General features: G+C 42.3%; 1 protein-coding gene across 1 annotated transcript in view; it reads left to right on the forward strand.

The window, feature by feature from the left end:
- The window catches only part of prex1 (phosphatidylinositol-3,4,5-trisphosphate-dependent Rac exchange factor 1), a 111,555-nt gene that overhangs the window by 73,404 nt on the left and 20,155 nt on the right, over positions 1 to 17,996 (forward strand). Inside the window, exons 17-26 of the mRNA XM_034695807.1 lie at positions 1,211 to 1,303; positions 4,939 to 5,087; positions 6,229 to 6,314; positions 7,607 to 7,746; positions 10,011 to 10,155; positions 10,886 to 11,061; positions 11,471 to 11,632; positions 12,514 to 12,724; positions 15,228 to 15,513; positions 16,580 to 16,798. Of these exons, the coding sequence (XP_034551698.1) occupies positions 1,211 to 1,303; positions 4,939 to 5,087; positions 6,229 to 6,314; positions 7,607 to 7,746; positions 10,011 to 10,155; positions 10,886 to 11,061; positions 11,471 to 11,632; positions 12,514 to 12,724; positions 15,228 to 15,513; positions 16,580 to 16,798 (1,667 nt within the window). The remainder of the gene's footprint in view (positions 1 to 1,210; positions 1,304 to 4,938; positions 5,088 to 6,228; positions 6,315 to 7,606; positions 7,747 to 10,010; positions 10,156 to 10,885; positions 11,062 to 11,470; positions 11,633 to 12,513; positions 12,725 to 15,227; positions 15,514 to 16,579; positions 16,799 to 17,996) is intronic.

Genomic DNA, 17,996 nt, shown 5'->3' on the forward strand with positions numbered 1-17,996 from the left:
AACGCCAACACAACCTTCACTGCTGCACATTCGCATGTGTCAGACCATAGACTGTAGAAACATGGACGTAGTATCAGTGGCGTCACCCATTGGCTTCTGAAGAGACGTTTTGAAGCAAAATAATGTCAGGCGGTCGTCATATTGGAAATGCTGACTCAACATAACTTTTGGTCACCAAGAATCAGACAAAAGGTGGAGGTGAGGTGAGCCTTAAGCCACCCTGCAACAACTATACCTTTTCACTTCGACATTAGCTTCATTATTCAACGTGGGTGATGGTCACCAGTGCCACTTATATATTTAAGAGCATTTTGTTTTTATTCTTGGCCGTGTCTCTTAGCTGTTATTTATTTCTCTTGTTGATGCATTAAAGATGAGTTGTACACTGTTTTATTGTACATGATACAGTGACAATAAAGGCATTCTATTTTATTGTAATAGGCTGAAATAGGCTGTTCAGTTAAGACCATTATCTTAGCTAAAACCTTAAAGCATCACCAGGATCCATTATTCATACCAGAGAGGGAAGCAGGCACACTATCTCGGCTCTCACAAGAAGTAGAAAAGGCGTTTTTTCCTCCTTGATTAGCAGAACTAATCATTCCTCATGGCTGTTACTGAAGTGAAGTGCAGGAACTCTTTATTTACCGCAGTCATCTCCTCTAAACTAACAGCACAGATCTGCATCTTATCAGAGCCGTGCAGGAGGAAGATGTAGCCCGGCAGCTTACCTAATGGGAGCAGGCTTAAGTGTTTGGTGATGACAGCGTTTAGTGAAGCACCGCCCCACTGGGGAATGGAAAATGAGAAGCTAAAAACATCCTCAAAAGACACCTGACACATGATGAAATCCCAGATTGCTGCTGGACTCAAGCCTTTATGATGTGTTGATGGTTTAAATATTTGACCACCCAGAAAGAGGGCGATGTTTTATGTTCAAGATGACACTGAAATGATGCTTAAGAAGAAAAAGAAAGGGTCATGGCAGGAAATACAAGCAAATAAAAATTCAAAGGACACACATGCAGTTGACTCCAGATGTGTCATCTGTACATCAGAGGGTTTACAAGATGAGAGCAGAGCATAGTGAGCTAATAAAAATGATTAATAAGTCCCAAATTATTTTGTTGCTCGCTCCACCATGATGCCAACCAGTGAGAGACATTTGAGTATAAATGTGGGAGTAATGAGATGATTCTCTCTGTGTTAGATTCACCCGGAGGAGGAAGACTACGGCTTCGAAATCGAGGAGAAAAACAAGGCCATTGTGGTGAAATCTGTCACCAGGGGCTCCCATGCTGAGGTAATGGTCAACACACATACACACACACACACACACACACACACACACACACACACAAACAAACACACACAAGCACAAAACGCACACGCTGTATCTCCTTCCTGCCTCAGGGCATTAGTTCCAGTAGGTAATGGCTGTCTACTGTTTGGACGACTGCTGTCAGTCTGCGTTTTTTCCCCTTTGCTCAGGCTTCACTCTGATTGGCTCCAGGACCATCAGACATGATTGCTCACATCACGTTCACAAAAAATACACACATACATGCACACACACATATCTACCCATGCAGAGCCATTAAAAATGATGATAAAGTTGTGAAGAAAACAAACGTGAAAGTCTGCATGCCTTTAAACTTTTATCTGAAGCATGCTGTAGCAGTATTAGTCTTTTTGCAAGCAACCAGCTGAACCAGCATTCGTCACATTTATGTCAGCAACCAAAAACCTTACAGCCTGTTTCCTGTCACTAATGGTGGACTTCCTCAAAAAACTCAAAGACAAAACAGAGCGTATCCTCTGCGATACACCATTTTAAAGTCAGATAGTCTTCAATTTTTCAGCATTTCAGCATAACACTACGCCAGCTGCAATAAAAAAGATTTTTTTGATACTTTACTTTGATAAACTAGTTAAGAAGGTTGTTCATAGGGATGTTCTGAAGAAGACTAATTTCTTAGTCATTTGAACTGCTATGAGATGCCATCTGTCATTTGTGCTTCTTTACATCCGCGTAGTAGAGCATTGTAGCATTAGTCATTAACAGAGCTACAGCTCGGGTAGTAGCAGGGGGCTGCTTAGACACAACATTCGACTAGCATTTAAGGCCTACAATAATACAAATATTCTTAATTTGTTTGGCCGACCGGCAGAGGTGACAACATTTAATCTGTTAGTCGACTAAATTTGCACATTTGTAGTTGTCTAGTCATGTTTCTTTCTTAACTTACCTGCTTACTTACGACTTGCTGTGATTTGCACAGGATTGTCATTGCCTTAACTTCCAGGTGTAGATTCTGAATTGGCTGTTAGAGAGGTATTTCTTCAGCCTCCCTCTATTGCCTCTGATTTTTGAGAAACCCTTCTGCTCAGATTGCTGTCCGTAGCGGTTCAAGAAAACAGGATCATATTAATCTGATTTGGGCTTCTGTGTATTGGCTTCCCATTCATTTTGCTAAAGGATTGAACGGTTCATTGTTGACCTTCCTGACATGCCATGACCATCCCCCCTTGTATCAAAGATACTTGATCCTACTATAAGCCTGGTTATCTTAGATCAGCATTTTGTTTCTTTATGGTTGTCCCCAGAGCTGATGGATGACGACAAGAAATCAGAAATGACTTGATCAACTTAGCTGCTGAATAATAGTTTGAAATACATCTTTTTCTCTGTGGTTTTACTTTAACCTCAAGTCAACCTGCTGTTTATAAAGATGACATCCCTCAGGCACTCTGTAGCAGCTGTTGTCAGTGTTTTCAATCTTTCTGGCATCTTTCTTCTAAAGTCTCTGGTTGATGCTCAGGCTGTTTTTAAAGGTCAGTCAATGTAAAAACCTATACCTCAGCACCTTCGTCTTCCTCCACCATCTCATTGTATCCCCATTTATCTCCTATCCCTCTGTCTCAAATGCCCCCCTCACTTTCTGTTATTTAACTCATTGCAGGATTTTTTTCCCACATTGCTCTCCTCCTCACTCACTCTCTGGATAATCTTTCTTTTTCTCCTCTCTCCTCTCAACCTTTTGCTCCCACTAGCTTTTTTTTCTCCATTTCTCTCTCTCCCTCTCTCACTCTGTTATTCATACCCCTTGTCCCCGATGCCCCACAATAACAGGATTGCTGGTTGTGACACAGCCCGTGTGCCAGCACAGTGAATGAGGCTCAGCTGATTCCCATGGGGCTCTGAAAAGGGCTGAGAGACACACTCTTACACACAGAGCTCTTTCTCTATATGATACTATTATAGACGGTCACGTGCAGTCACACACATATACGTCCTTCCACATTCAGATGGCGGTAGCTCCTCCCAGTCATATCCCTACACCCATCCTGGGCCGTTATCCAGAGTCGGGCACAGCTCAGCCAGGGCCACCCCACCGGATCTGTGCCCAGGACACTGGACTCACACAGCAAAGACACAGAGGCCGCATTATTCTCACAACGTGACTGAAGATGTGCAAGACAACTGCATTTAGTGACGTGCAGCAGACTGTGGAGCTGTTATTGTAAACGAGGCTCCTAAAGCTGATATCTGACTGTGCAAAGCTGAGGAGGTTTCTTTGTGAGGATGAATATGTGTGTGTGCAGTTGTGACTCTGCACTCTGCTGCATACTTGCATCTATAAGTCCTCCCATTCCAACAAGAACATCAGTGGATCTGTAAATTAGCTCAGATATCCAACTAGTGTCTGTTTATTTTTGTTGCATCTATCAAACCTTTTGATTAAGTGCATGAGCTGGTAAATGCCCAAGATTTGAGGAACCCCAGACTCTGGATGGGCCTTTCTTTTTTTCTTATCATGCCATGAAAACAGTTTTTAAAAGAGCCATTCAAATATAGTTTATTATGGGGATGCAACACTCTTCTTACTCATGTTTCTGTATGTTAAGTTTATGAAGGTTTCAGTTGTTTATTATGATTTAATTAATGCTGTCATCACTTATGTTTTGTTAATGTTTGGATGTGGGATTCTGCAATTTGACCTGATTGAGTCATACCATGATTGCTCACAACACAATGCGCTTCCTGTCTTTTATCTTTGATCAGAACTTGAAGTGTCTTCTTTCACCTTACGGAAGGAGGTATCTATCTTTTCTCCGCTTTGCGGCCTCCAACTCTCTAGTGCAGTTGTTTATTTCCCACCATTCTGTGCTCTTGTAAAGTGATCCTAAATCAGCCTTATCACCACACAAGTTTCACACACAGGGTTCATGTGTTTCTCTCGTGATTGAGAGATGCATTCGTCACAGATCTCTAGCATCCAGTTGGGTTTTGCACATAATGATAAACAGATACATTAATGGAGGGGAAGCTGGCTCAAACCCACGCAGGTATAGATAACAATCTGCAAGATCTGATAAAACAAACCACAGGTACTTCTTAGAAGTGTAGCCTCAAAAAGAGAATAAAGGTCATTGGATTTTTATGTGCATTACTGTGAGAGTTTTGAATAGCCTTTCAATTAGGAAACAATTGTGAATCTAAAATGCAGCAGGCGAGAAACTCGGGTGTAAATATTGTACAGCTTAATCATATCAAGTACCCAATCTAGACATGCACTCCTTCCATTTAGAAAGCTTTTTCATACGAGTGAAAACACATGACAAGACTGAACAAGCAGTGAAAACACTGAGCAGCACTCACGGATTTTCTCTGTCTATGTTTTGGTTTGTTTTGTGCCATGCTCCTAAGAGGCTCACTGAAATGCTGGATTCTGGGTAATAAACACTTGAATCTCTATCTGAGCCAAATGCCACAGACAGTTTGGGCTCACTGTGGCACATTGGGAGAGAATTCATCAATTGAATCGTGGTCCCCACTTGAAACTGTGCAAATGGGGTCTTTAGAGGGAGCCGAAAAAAGCTGCACAAACCTAAAAAACAGCATTCTGTCTCCTCTCTGTCCGTCTGTCCTTCCAGATGGCCGGCCTGCAGGTGGGCAGGAAGATCTACACCATCAATGAGGACCTGCTGTTCCTCCGGCCTTTCTCTGAGGTGGAAACCATGATCAGCCAAGCCTTCTGCATACGACGCTCCCTGCGGCTGCTGGTCGCCACAAAGGCCAAGGAGTGAGAGAACACACACAAATACACACTTATTACTGAATACTGGAACAAGGTGTGGCCTCTTGTCTTAACAGTGAAGTCAATAAAGTGGATAAACCTTTATTTTCAACTAACAGGGTCAACTCCCTGGGTAGCAAAAGAAGCTTGACTGTATTAAACTAGATTGGGACAACAACCTCAATAATCATGATTTTTTGTTCTCAGTCCCACATTTTTTGTCTTTTTGTATACACTATTAGTTTAAGCATGATTAAATAATTGTCCATTAGAAAGTACAATAGACAAAGTTATGCTTTAGGATTACCATTAGCTGCTTTGATTAACCAGTAACCATCATATGAGCTCCCAGTAAAAACATGGTGATGGTCAAAATATCTAACTCAGGGCTTCAAAGGTTAAATATATATGAACTACAATGCCAGTGCCCAAAAAGTTGGGACATTGTGCAAATTGTTAAAGAAAACAAAATTCAATGGTTTGCAATCATGTAAACACCATGTCTAATTGAAACAAATGCAAAGAGAACATATTAAATGTTGAAACTGAAAAACGTTTAATGTGTTTGTGAAAAATATGAGCTAATTTCCAATTTGATGCAAGCAATGTGTTTTAAAACAGTTGTGACAGGGACATGCCAGGTGGTCCTTTGTCTATTTAAAGCAAATGGCATAAAATCAATGATTTCCAAAAAGAATGTCAATTTTTGATTCTCCAAACCACAGGATGGTTTTCAGTCTTTGCCCTGGTCCGTCTGAAATGGGCTTAGGTCAGAGATCAAGTTTATTGATGATGTTCTCTTTGCATGGTATAGTTTTAACCTTAATTTGTGGATGCAACGACAAACTGTGTCCACAGACAATCAATTTTGTTAGTGATTTTGAGTGCATGCAGTGAAATCCACTACAGAGTGATGCGTGTGCAGTGCCACCTGAGGCCATGAAGATAAAGGCCATCTATTATTGATTTTGGGCCTTGTCCCACCAAAATCTGATTTTATAATCATTTTAAACAGCAGCCTAGCTTTTTGGTATTGGGGTTATAATTGTTGACTTGTCTACATCGAGATAGATAATGACAAATACACACCCACTAACATGCACGAAGCACCCTTGCACACTGGCCTGACCGGTGTTTTCTTTTCCAGGATTGTGAGGATTCCTGACAACCCAGACAGCCTCTCCTTCAGACTCTGTGGCTCTGCCCCTCCTCATGTCCATGCTGTCAGGAAAGGTGAGCGTCAGGACAAACTATAAATATATATATTTTAAAGGTAATAGGAAACCATTCATTTACATGTTTGATTGGAAAGTAACCTTTTAGTATTTGAACAGTTAACAGCTGACGTAGTTAAATTGATATATCTTGGATTCAGCAAATACTCACAGGAGCTCTGTAGACAGATTTGTAATGATTTTACGTGTTGTTGCAGAATCGGAGCCAGTAGATCCGTTCTACATGTTTACTGTGTCAGACAGAGGAATCATTCGGGGTGAATTCAAGGGAAAGATGATGTAACTCTAGCCTCGAACCACCTGTTACTTTCTGCTTTTGGTGAACCTCTATTAGGTTTTTATGGCCACCTGTCAGCCAGGCAGCCTGTGGTCAGGGTTCAAACCCTTAATAGACCAAACTGCCTTTAAAACACACACACACACACATGTGCACACACACGCATACACCCTGCTATGTGATCATAGACACCCACATTTTCCATCTCTTTCCTCCTGCTCTGTCCTTGCAACCTCCAAACCAGATGTTTGTGCCGCCTCTTTTGACTCAAAATAGAAAAATGAAAGAGTTATGTCATTGAAGGATAAATCCCAATGTGTAAACCAGACAAGATCAGGAGAGGACACACACAAAAACAACACAGAGAAGAGACGCCGGATGGAGTTAGGAATGTGATCTCAGGGTTTCACTCTCCTGCTTTCTCTCTCTCAGTCCTCTGCATTTCTCTCCCTCTTCTGTTTCCACACCCCTCTCCTTCTCTCCCTTCTGCTGTTTAGAGGAGTGGTATTTTTCCCCAGTCTGTAGTTGTTATTTTCTGTTCATAAATCAGCTCCCCTGTGTGTCATCCATGCACGGGTCAAGTAGCCTCAGAGTTAGGTAATTGCTGGCACCCCAGGGTGGAAGTGATGCCAGCACTGGTATTTTTAGGTTGGGAGAGGAAGATGATGGAGGTGTTGATTGGACTTCCAGGCTGTAAAGCCATTAGTGGCTTGGGACATCATGTTACGCCACTGAAGCAAGTGATTTTCTATTTTCCTGGAGGAACAAAAGGGGGAAGGTTTTGCAGATATGGGAATTAAGTTCAAAACATTTAAAAGAGATTTCCTTCAAATTATCAAATGTTCTTTGATTTGGAAGAGTTTGTCTCCTCAACATGGGAGACAGGTCCAACACTTCCCAGCCTTTATGTTTCACAGTAACCCAACATGTTCTATTAAGTGTTACACAAAGTTACCCTGTAATCCTACCACCATTTGACCTCTGACCTCTGATTCTTTGTTGACACATTGCAGGCTGGGAGGCGGCGGCGGCCGGGCTTCAACCGGGCCAGGTCATCCTTAAGGTCAACGGCAACAACGTCAACCACAGCGACTACCAGGAGGTGCTGGAGCATTTCAGCGCCCAGCACACACACCAGGAGCCTCCCCAAGTGGTGAGGGGACACATGAAAATAGACACTGACACACGAATGGGGGAAGTCTCAGTGAAAGTATAGTGTAACAGCTTGTTCAGTAAATGATTCAATACAGAAGCATAATACAGACCAGATCATGTGGTCGCTTTGCTTCTTGAATGGCTGAAGTAGAGGCTGCCTACAGGTTGTTCAGAACGACGGGTCTGGAGATGCACAGTTAAATTGGTAGTGTTACAGGAGTGTAGTTTTGCTCCTGTTCACATCACTGCTGCTTTATAAGCGTTGTAAAGCTTTTTTACTGCCCGTTTATGACACTTCCAAATACTTCCATACAGCTGACATGTTGAAGCTTGTTGTTGGCGCTCATAGGCTGTCCTCATGTGTGAATAATTAATGCTTCACACTTATATGCCAAATAATGTATAATACTGATATTATGCTGATGTTGCCTAAAAATCTCCCTCTTTCATTCTTCTTAGTCTAAAAAGTAATTCTTATACTTTCACCAAAGTGGTTGAAGAATATTTTAGTCCATCTTTTGAACAATGTTCCCTCCAGTTATCTTCTTTTAGGCCCAAGCGGCAACATCCGGTCTCAAAATATGAAGCCCATGCGGAAGTGTTATAAACTGAAGTTCATCGAGAAACCGCTTGAAGCTGGCTGCAGAAAGACTGGAAACCACATACACACCAATTCAAAGAAGACGATCTTTGCAGCATTAATAAACATTTTTACTGCCTGGTTCAAAAAACGGCTTGGGTCTACGTAGCTAATTTCTCTATCGGCACACACTGTACGGGGGTGAATTTTTGTCTAACAGGTCAGTTCAGCAGATATTAAGATTACGAGTTTTGCCCATTTAAGGACAAGACTGACTTGACTGACAGGAGGGAACACATAGCTGTTGGCCAGGCAGCTCAAAGCCCTCCTCTGTACCTCACACTAAGTTTGGTTGAGTTCAGCATTTCCAATATGGCTCCCGCCGACTATTGGCTTCAAAACAGCGCTCAGGACCAGATGAGTGACGTCACGGATACTACGTCCATTATTCACAAAGTCTATGTTTAGGCCCCTGAATTCCTCCCACTCTGAGCACTGTGTCCACTGTGTGTGTGTGTGTGTCCACAGAGCTTTTACAGTTTTGTTGTATGTGTTGCGATGGCCATAAAAGCACTCCTGAAGCACTGTACATTGAGGTAATGCAACAAGTAAGCTGATTATCATCTGTTGTTTTGAAGTTAATTTATCGGATCATTAAACAATATGAGACAGCTCACTAAATCCACATTTGATCAGCAGACAGAATCTCAATGACCCAGACATTCCTGCTCTGAGACAGCAGTGAAACAGCATGAGCATTAGCATGATTAGCAACTAATTATTTAGAAGGCGTAAAATAGTTATAAACTCTGAAGATTTCACCGACCTGACAGCACGACTGTTCTTTTTGTGCTCATACTACATACCAAAGAAGTATCATACAACAGGTTTCTTCACACCAGCAGCACTCTTGGCTCCAGCAGTGGGTGGCCCAGTGATCTCTGACATAAATTACTGGCTGTCACTTTGTCGCTGCAGGCCACATGTAGTAAGAGTTTGACATTTCTCAATCCTACACAGAGAGAGAAAGTAGCCCAGAGCAACACAAAACAACACAGTGTTTTAAGTGCATTCTGTTTCAGATTAACGATGACAGACTTTGATGTTTCTGACAGAGTCCTAACTGGTGTATTTAACTCTATAATGCAAAGTCAGTGATAAAACTGCAAGGATTGTGGGGTTGATCAGACGTTTGGCTCTAAGCAGGGCTCTATAGGACTGCAGTCAGAGTGCTACCTGTATAAAGAACACTGTTTGGTTTTATTTTCATTGCTGTTTCATTCTTTTTGCAAATCTCCCTGCAGTAGCTCAGCTGGGCAGCCTTATTTTGGACTCATTCCAGTAAATGTTTGCTGGTTCGTTTAACAGCAGGATACATTACCAGGATGTTGTTGATGTGGCTGACTGCACTGCCGAGCAGGAGGCAGAGCAGTCAGGCTGCTTTGTCAGGTGAAAGTGTCTTTTGGGGAAGTAGAGATACCTTCAAATCCGGTGTGTCTATTTCTGCTGTGTATTTTAGAGATGTATTTGCATAGCTGTATTTTACAATTTAGTCATCCTCGTCTCACTTGCACCTTTTGCTTTATTACCCTTTCTGCTCACTTTCTCCTTTTTCTTTCCGTTAATAACTTTTTGCACATTACGGTAATATGACTGCTCAGCTCTCATCTCCTCCCCCTCAGTGTCAGTGGGTGTATCGGGCATTTGAAGATGTGGAAGAGCTACAAAAGGAACGAGTTGAAGGTGAAAAGGAGGAGAGCGCTTTCTCGCCTTACCCGGTAGAGAACGGGTCTGACCATGATGAGGAGAACGGCACCAATGGAACAGGTGACACACCATGTTACATCCTCCAGATTATCCTTTTGTGTGATGTTAATTTATTTTGATAAAGTAGCATCTTAGGTCTTCATTAATGAGCATCAAGGTCAATGCTGAATCTTTTGGAATTTTTTCCATTGAAAGCAGATGTAACACAAATACCAGTGATCCTATCAGTCGGTGAAACACATTGAAAGGAGCGTATTATCAGACGATGCTTATGGCCTTCATCAGAACATCCAAAGCATATAACAGGGACAGCATCACTGTCCTTTGAGTCTGTCAATATGAACTGTAACAGCTTTGTGTGCTTGTGGGAATTCATCACAGACTTGGTATTAAAATATGAACTTTGAAAAATCACAACACCAAAGCCCTCAACCTAAACTACAGTACAGCAGTAATTAATGTGTCAGGATATGTTCAGAATTTGAGCAACTCTTCCTGCAGTGCTGCCCAGGAAGTACAATTGAAAAATGTGCAGTTCAGCATGTGCAATAACATGTTTCATCACTTAATGGACTCACTTTGTAAAAATTTTCCCATAAAGCTTTGGAGGATTTATTGTAAAAGCAAGATTTTTAGTTGTACCAGTCCCATTTTGGCACATGATTTTTTCTGATTACTTTCTTTGACCAGGACCAGAGTATTTCATTTTGTTCCCTTTCATTAACTAACATCTGCTGAAATGACAAAATGTCTCTGAATCCCTCTAACAAAGACCATGTGTGCCCCACAGACCACCGGCTGAGCAGACTCTCCATCTCTGATGACCTGCCTCTGGTCAGTATGACGGTAGACAACGTCCATCTGGAGCACGGCGTCGTCTATGAGTATGTGAGCACCGCCGGCGTCAAGAGCCACGTCCTGGAGAAGCTGGTGGAGCCCAAAGGCTGCTTCAGCCTCACAGCCAAGGTAGATCAAATCTGATACTGAGCCACAGGGAGCGCCTTCCATTCACTCATTACCTTTATGTTGTATAATGTTACTAATGATTTGTATATCAGCTGTGAACATAGCTTACATGTTCTCAGACTTCAAATTATCTCATGTATCAAAGACTACACAGACTTGGCCGTTGACCAGTTTACTGTTATCTGATATTTTTCAGCTTGTTCTGTTATGACAGGATCTGTAAGCAGCTAAAGGCTTTTTGGTTCAAGTGTTTTGGTTGTTTTGAAAAGCTGACTGTGTAGCTTTGAGGAACAACACACCGGCTGCTACTTGGGAGCAGACTTTCACCCTGACTGTGATAAACTAAACCAAGTTTCTAAAGTTAACTGTTGCAGTGATACAACCCTACACATGTTCCCTGTCTCTGCAGATCCTGGAGGCCTTTTCTAGTGATGACAGCCTCTTTGTTCATAACTGCAGCCAGCTCATCTCCCAGAGCGACCGAGTGGTTACCATGCCTCAGTTCGAGTTCAGACAGATCTGTGACACCAAGCTGGAGAGCATCCAACGGCGAATCAGCAGCTATCAACAGGTACTGAGACTCACTTCTGCCCTCTCATTAGACACAGAGAGATCAGACCGTCAGATCCAGTGTGATGTGTTTCACATAAAATAATAACACAATCAGATAACATAGATTAATGTTTGAGTCCCTATCCTAACACTAAATAAGCATGTGTTACCTGTCTCCTAGAATTAGTGCTGGCGTCTGTTTCAAAGGTGCTTAAACTACTCAGTCATGCTTTTTGATACCTGTGGAGAGGTTTTACTTTGTGTTTGTGTCTTTAAACCAAACACTAAAATGAACTCATGGTTATCACTGCTGATTTATAAAGACTTAAAGGCCAACACTGATAGAAAGTTAGTAAATTGGATAGTGTTAACATCTGTTGTTGGCTATTTTTACGCAACTTTACCTTGTAATAAAAGTGAAAATCATATAAATATATCTTAGGGTTTACATTCATGCAGCTCATGCTTTCACTCAACTGCAGCTGCTTGGTTTTCCTATGAACTCTAGATAGGCAGGTCATGGGCTGTCCTTCCTCACATGCATTAGACACAGAGAGATTGTCCACATCAACCACATTCAATAAAAAGGTCTGGAAGAAAACATTATGAAGCATCTAAACTCTGTGTACTGTTTACCAAGCCATCAACAGGCTCATTCTCTCCTTATTGGCTTGCTGTCTGTGTTTTACTAATACATGAATCGGATGTTACACAGACTTTGTTCCAGTTTGCTGGGGTGAAGTCTGATTTACGTCACGTTCAGTTGAGTCAGACATTTTCAGTCTCTCCTACAGTCCATCTTGGTTTTGTCTGGACATGCTCAAGAGTGCAGTGCATGTGCGAGCAGCCTTATGTTTGTGTCTTGCTTCCTCTGACGTCCTTCCTCTCATTTCCACTCAGTTTGCCCAGGAGCTGAGAAACAAGGCGGGCCCGTCCTTCAGGCAGGCCGGCGGTCACCCTCACCCACTGGGCTGCATGGACTTTGTTCCCACCAACTGCCACGTCTCCTTCATGCAGGTCTCCTACCCCAAGAGCATCACCTCTGCTGGCAGGACGTTCAGCATTCGCTTTGGGCGTAAGAACTCCCTGTTTGGCCTGGACCCTGACCAAGGTAGAAGGGACACACATGCTCTCACTTTCTATGCAAAAAGACGTGAACATTAGTGCGATCTCTCTTCCATGTACTGTACACTACTTAAACAAAGCTTCACTGAGATCCACTCTCCTTCATGATAACAAAGCTTAACCCACTTAACACTCTCTCAGTGATCATTTTGACTAATTACCCTCCGTGACCATTTAAATCCCGCAGCACAGAGAAGGGAATGTCATCCACAGCCTCCCACAGCAGCCACAAGGTCTCAACAAGGATTCCCATAGTAAATTAGATGAGTGGTTTGCCATTAAGACTCCATTAGCTACAGGCCATTCTCATGTTATTGACATGAGAAACAGATGAATGATGTCAGCAAAGATGCTGGCTCCACCACAGCGCAGGAATGTGTGCCTTTCACTAAAAGAGGTCAAAGAGGAGAGTAAGAGAGTCAGTGGTGCCTAGAGATGAGAGGGCAAGAGATTTAAAAGCTAAAGATAAAGAACAGAGTATACTGTCTGCTTTCTAGAGGGCCAGACTTTAATGTGACACAGCCTGATTATTAGTCTCAGCTTCGCCGCTGAACTCCCTTAACTCTCGGCAAAGATGAAAATGCAATACAGCTGTCTAGACGGCAGACTTTTTGCTCACATTGTTCCAAGATGCCGCGTTTTTATCTTTCCTCTCAGCACCGGCTGCAAGTCACACATCTGCCTAACAGTTGTACTGACGAGATGCTCAGCTGTGGGGCTGCTCGGCATGCTCTCTGCTCATTCAGCAAGCAGCCATTATCACTTGATCTCATTAGCTCTAAAATGCAGCAGTGAAAGGTTGCAACAAAGAAGAAGTGGCCAGAAAGATCATAGTTATTTATCTTCTTGATATTTCTCACATCTTTTAAAAAAGGTCACTTTTAGGGTTTGAAATATTCAGCAGTGTCCTCTTAATTCTTGGAAAGCTGGATCTCCTAACTTTCCCCTGAGGGAGATCAAGATAAGTTCAGAAAAATGTTCTTTTACCTCTCAGATCAGGGCCACCAAACATTTTAATTCCCATGATGATACCGCTGGTTATTAGTTTTCCTTAAATGACAGGAGGCTGATGATATTGTAAGAAAAGGTTAAACATACTCTAGGTTTCCTGTTTCCATGCAGTGTATTCTCCCATGTTTTCTTTATCTGGGTCTCTGCTCCTGTGTCTTTGTGTGTGATACACACTTGGCTGCAGGACAGATTTCTCCTAAAGGGACAATAAAGGTGAAGTTAATGTTTTCAGTACTGCTGGTTGCTTAAGAGAGCGTTGCAACATAAAGTTAAAGTTGCCAAGATCACTTTGGACTTAAAAAAGTTGAATGACCTCAGAGAGGACAAAATAATGTTGAGTGTGCTACACATCCCCTCGAACCCATTCATTCCACTCCTCTTAGTTCGAGTGTTTCCCCTGACTCCTTGTAGCTTCTGCATCTTCTTTATTGAGTTATTTCCATGGGAGTAATGATTCTGTCGTCCAGTTTCTTCAGATTTTGTGGTTTGCATACCTTTGACTAAAAAGGAGTGTCAGAACTCCTCTGTGGGGGTGTGTATCCATGCAGCCCATGTTAGCCTTCACAGCCAGCCTGGTCATGTACAGCTAATACAGATCAGCTTGCAGCTCCCCCATGATTTTCTTACAGGTCCATTGTTGACGTTAAACCATCTGATCTGTCTCACATCCTCCACAAAGGAGAAACTTTACAACTGAGAACATTTTCTGTTGTCCTCTTCATCCTTTTATGGAGATTTTAAGCCCCTATTCTCAACAGGGATTAACACATGGTGAAAGATTTATTCTCAGATCATAAAGATGTGAATCACTAAATATGATCCAGCTCCTGATTACTTTAACTTGAACTAGATAATTATTGTAGCGACTCGTACTGTTCACTCAATCCACATTTTTTAAACTACGTTTCTCGTACCTGAGTCTGTGTGTCTATGTTTTTGTGTGCTCTTTGTTTTTCTTTGGCTGCAAACCATATTTCCCGAAAGGTCAATAAAACTGAAGGTGAAGTTTTTTCAAGCACCAGCCTCAAGTGCTCAGTGACGGATTATTTAGAAACAGAATGAAATAACAAAGCCTCACCTGAGGTGATCCAACGTTTCCTTTTCAGCACAACACCCTGGGTCTTTGTGAGGCATGCAGGGAATGTGTCTAAAACGTGAAGCTGCCCCTTGTTTGCAGCAGAGTCGTCACAAGCACTCTTTCCTATAACCTAATCCGTCTGCAGTTTTGGGACATCTCAGGTTATTGCAGCTTAGTTTGGCATTCAACCCAACCAAACAGTTTTGCATCCTGCTCCCTGCTCCCGCTGTGCATATCAGTTGCACAACTGCCTTCAGAGTTTTTTTGAGAAGTTGTTTTTCATCAAGTCTAAATAAGGAGCAGACAAGAGCATTACCTCATATGGTTTTAAACATCTGGAGAAAATATTCAAGTCTGTAATGTCTGTTTCATTCATGTTTTCTCCTCTCCACTCTTGCAGCTCAACTGAACCCCATGTCCCACACGCAGCACTGTGTGACAAGCATGGGAGCTCCCTCCTGGAAGTGCTCGGGCCTTGAAGGGGACGAGGTGGATGATGACGGGGAAGTGACCGTGGATGGAGGCGACGGATTGAACGATAGTCTGCGGAGTGGCCACGAGGAAGGCGGGCTGAGCTTCCTGCTGAAACAGGAAGACACAGAGACCCAGGACAATTACATTCACTTGTACAGCCGGCTTGATGTGGCTGTAAGGGAGATGAAGCAGTATGTGGCACAGATAGATGTGTAAGTGTTACTGTTTGATGATTGAACAGTTTAATCTTCATTTTAAATCAATATATTCGACCTCTGCCACTTTTCGTCATAGAGTCTCTAATCTCATGTGAGTCATGTGTCAAACAGAAAGAAGTGTTTACTCATATCCATTCAGGAAATATTTTCGTCTCTAACAGCTGCCGATGTTATCAAATACTGGCGTTCCCTCAGTGTTTATATGTGAGTGGACTATTTTTGTAGCCTTCACATTGACATTTAGAAATCTCAGTATAAGAAGCTGAGAGCTGCCTCCTGAGGCTGTTCGTCAGCCTCTCTTTGTCTGTCTGCCCTTTGCCTTGTTTAAATCTGAAGGTTTACAAAAGGAACATTCTTCAGGCCCAAAATATTTATGGGCCAGGCCCAGTCCAGGAACAGGGAGTGAGGCCAGGATAACATCAGGAGAGAGAGAAGCATATAGTGTGTCTGTGCCGGGAGAGGGGTGTGTCAATGTGAAAGAACAGATGAGTGTGTTTGATTGTGTGAGAGTGTATCATAATATAAATACAATCATAACAGCAGTCTGAAATTATTTTATAGATTCAAACAAGGCATATTTAATATCTCACACTTAAAAATATTAGGAAATAATTAAAAAACGAGGGCTGCATTCTAATTGCATTGGCCATTAATGAATCTTCTAGTTATTATTTAATCGGTTGATGAAATGTTGCAAAATATGAATATTATCTTCACATTTTCCCAGAACTCAGTGTCATGCCTTATATGCTCCTTCCTTTGCTACAGAAAGTAGCAAAACATCACATAGAGAAGCTGAAATTAGCACATGCCTGACATTTTTGATTAAAAAATATCCTAAACTACTCATTGATATGAAAGTGTATGGTTATTAATCTTCTCTCTATTGTGTGTTCATGAATCTACTTGAAGAGCAACACACAAACCTACTTCACATTAAAAGAAAACCTTTTATGTTCATGCAGAAGTTCTTACTTAAACAGCATGAGCCGTGTGATTAAATGTATTAATTTTGACTAAAGGTACATGATCTTCTATGTTTCCATTTTGTACATTTTAGCCTCTTGTCGTCCATCACTGAACCCACGCAGCTCCAAGGGGAAGGCGGGGAGCCTCCAGTGTACGAGCCCAGTCAGCCCCCCTCTCTGGCCCCCTGTGAGGACGGCTGCGATCAGGACAAAGTGGAGCAAGGCGGCATCAAACGCGTCTGCTTCAAGGTGAACGAGGAGGACCAGGAGGACTCGGGACATGACACGATGAGCTACAGGGACTCCTACAGGTAAAGATGAATCACTGTGTACCAAGTAATGATGGGCTAATGTTAGCATGTAGGTAGAGATTGGTGACTGCATTGAAGACTAAGGCTTGATTTGTCATTAATACTGAAAGCATGCTAACGAGAAATACGTCTATATGATTGTAGTCAGATCTACTCATCCCGATATGAACAGGGCAGTGATGATATAATCCTTCACTGTCATGGTCTGTCCTGCGTTTTGTAGCTGCAGTCATGTTAGCCTGGATTATGTGTTTAACGTCTTTTCACTCGTCTAGTTTTATAGTTTATTCTTCTTTTATTCATTAAGCCTCTTTGCTTACAGTAGACTTGTCCATGTTAGCAGTGGGTCATATAATGTAAACATCAGCCTGTTTCTGGCCTTTGGATCAGAAACCCTGTGTTGACTTTCCAAGTTTATAACCAGTGTTATGTAACTGTTAGTGTGAGTGTGTAAGGGTGAGTATACTAAGATAACAAAAACACATCCTGGGTTTGTTGAACTTGCTTCATAGTAAAGGCCTCTGGTATCACAGCATCTTTATAAAACACAAGAGAGAAGATGTGAGACCTCTCTTACACCTGGATGTGTAACTTTAGACTCTGCAAAGCATAAATAACCTCAAACTTTACTCTACAAACCCATAATGCTGCTCATTTCCCCCCATTGGAGGCTGCAATTCCTTCCAGATGTTGGTATTTCACCCGAGATCGAGCGCTAAAAATGACTTCAAATGTTATGGTCAGGTCTGGTTATGTCATTTGCTTGTTGTGAGTTCATTCAGATGTTTCTGTGTGTGTAAGAGAGGAAGAGTGTGTGTGTGCACAGTTCACTGGGCAGTTCTCCACTGATCCCCACCCTCCACCACCCACTAAGATGTAGTTATTGGTTGTTGGTGTGGTGGGCTGGTGTATAATAGAGCCAAATGTTTGGGGCGCGGCCTCCTCACCCGCTCTGTCATTAGGGCCCTGGCCACGCCATGTGAAAGGCGAATACCTCACTGCAATAAAATGTAAAGGAAAATGCAGGCTGTAATATATGTGGTGCACATGAACACACACACACAGACACACACACATACACAAGGAGGTGTTTACCCCGAGTATTAAAGCTCACTGCAGGAAAACAAACTCTCCTTTCAAGGCAGCTCCATGAATGAGGATGAATCATCCCTCTGTGAAATTTGGGAAAAAGTGCTAC

This window comes from Notolabrus celidotus, chromosome 11 (assembly GCF_009762535.1).
Source record: "Notolabrus celidotus isolate fNotCel1 chromosome 11, fNotCel1.pri, whole genome shotgun sequence".
Classification (NCBI taxonomy): Eukaryota; Metazoa; Chordata; class Actinopteri; order Labriformes; family Labridae; genus Notolabrus; species Notolabrus celidotus.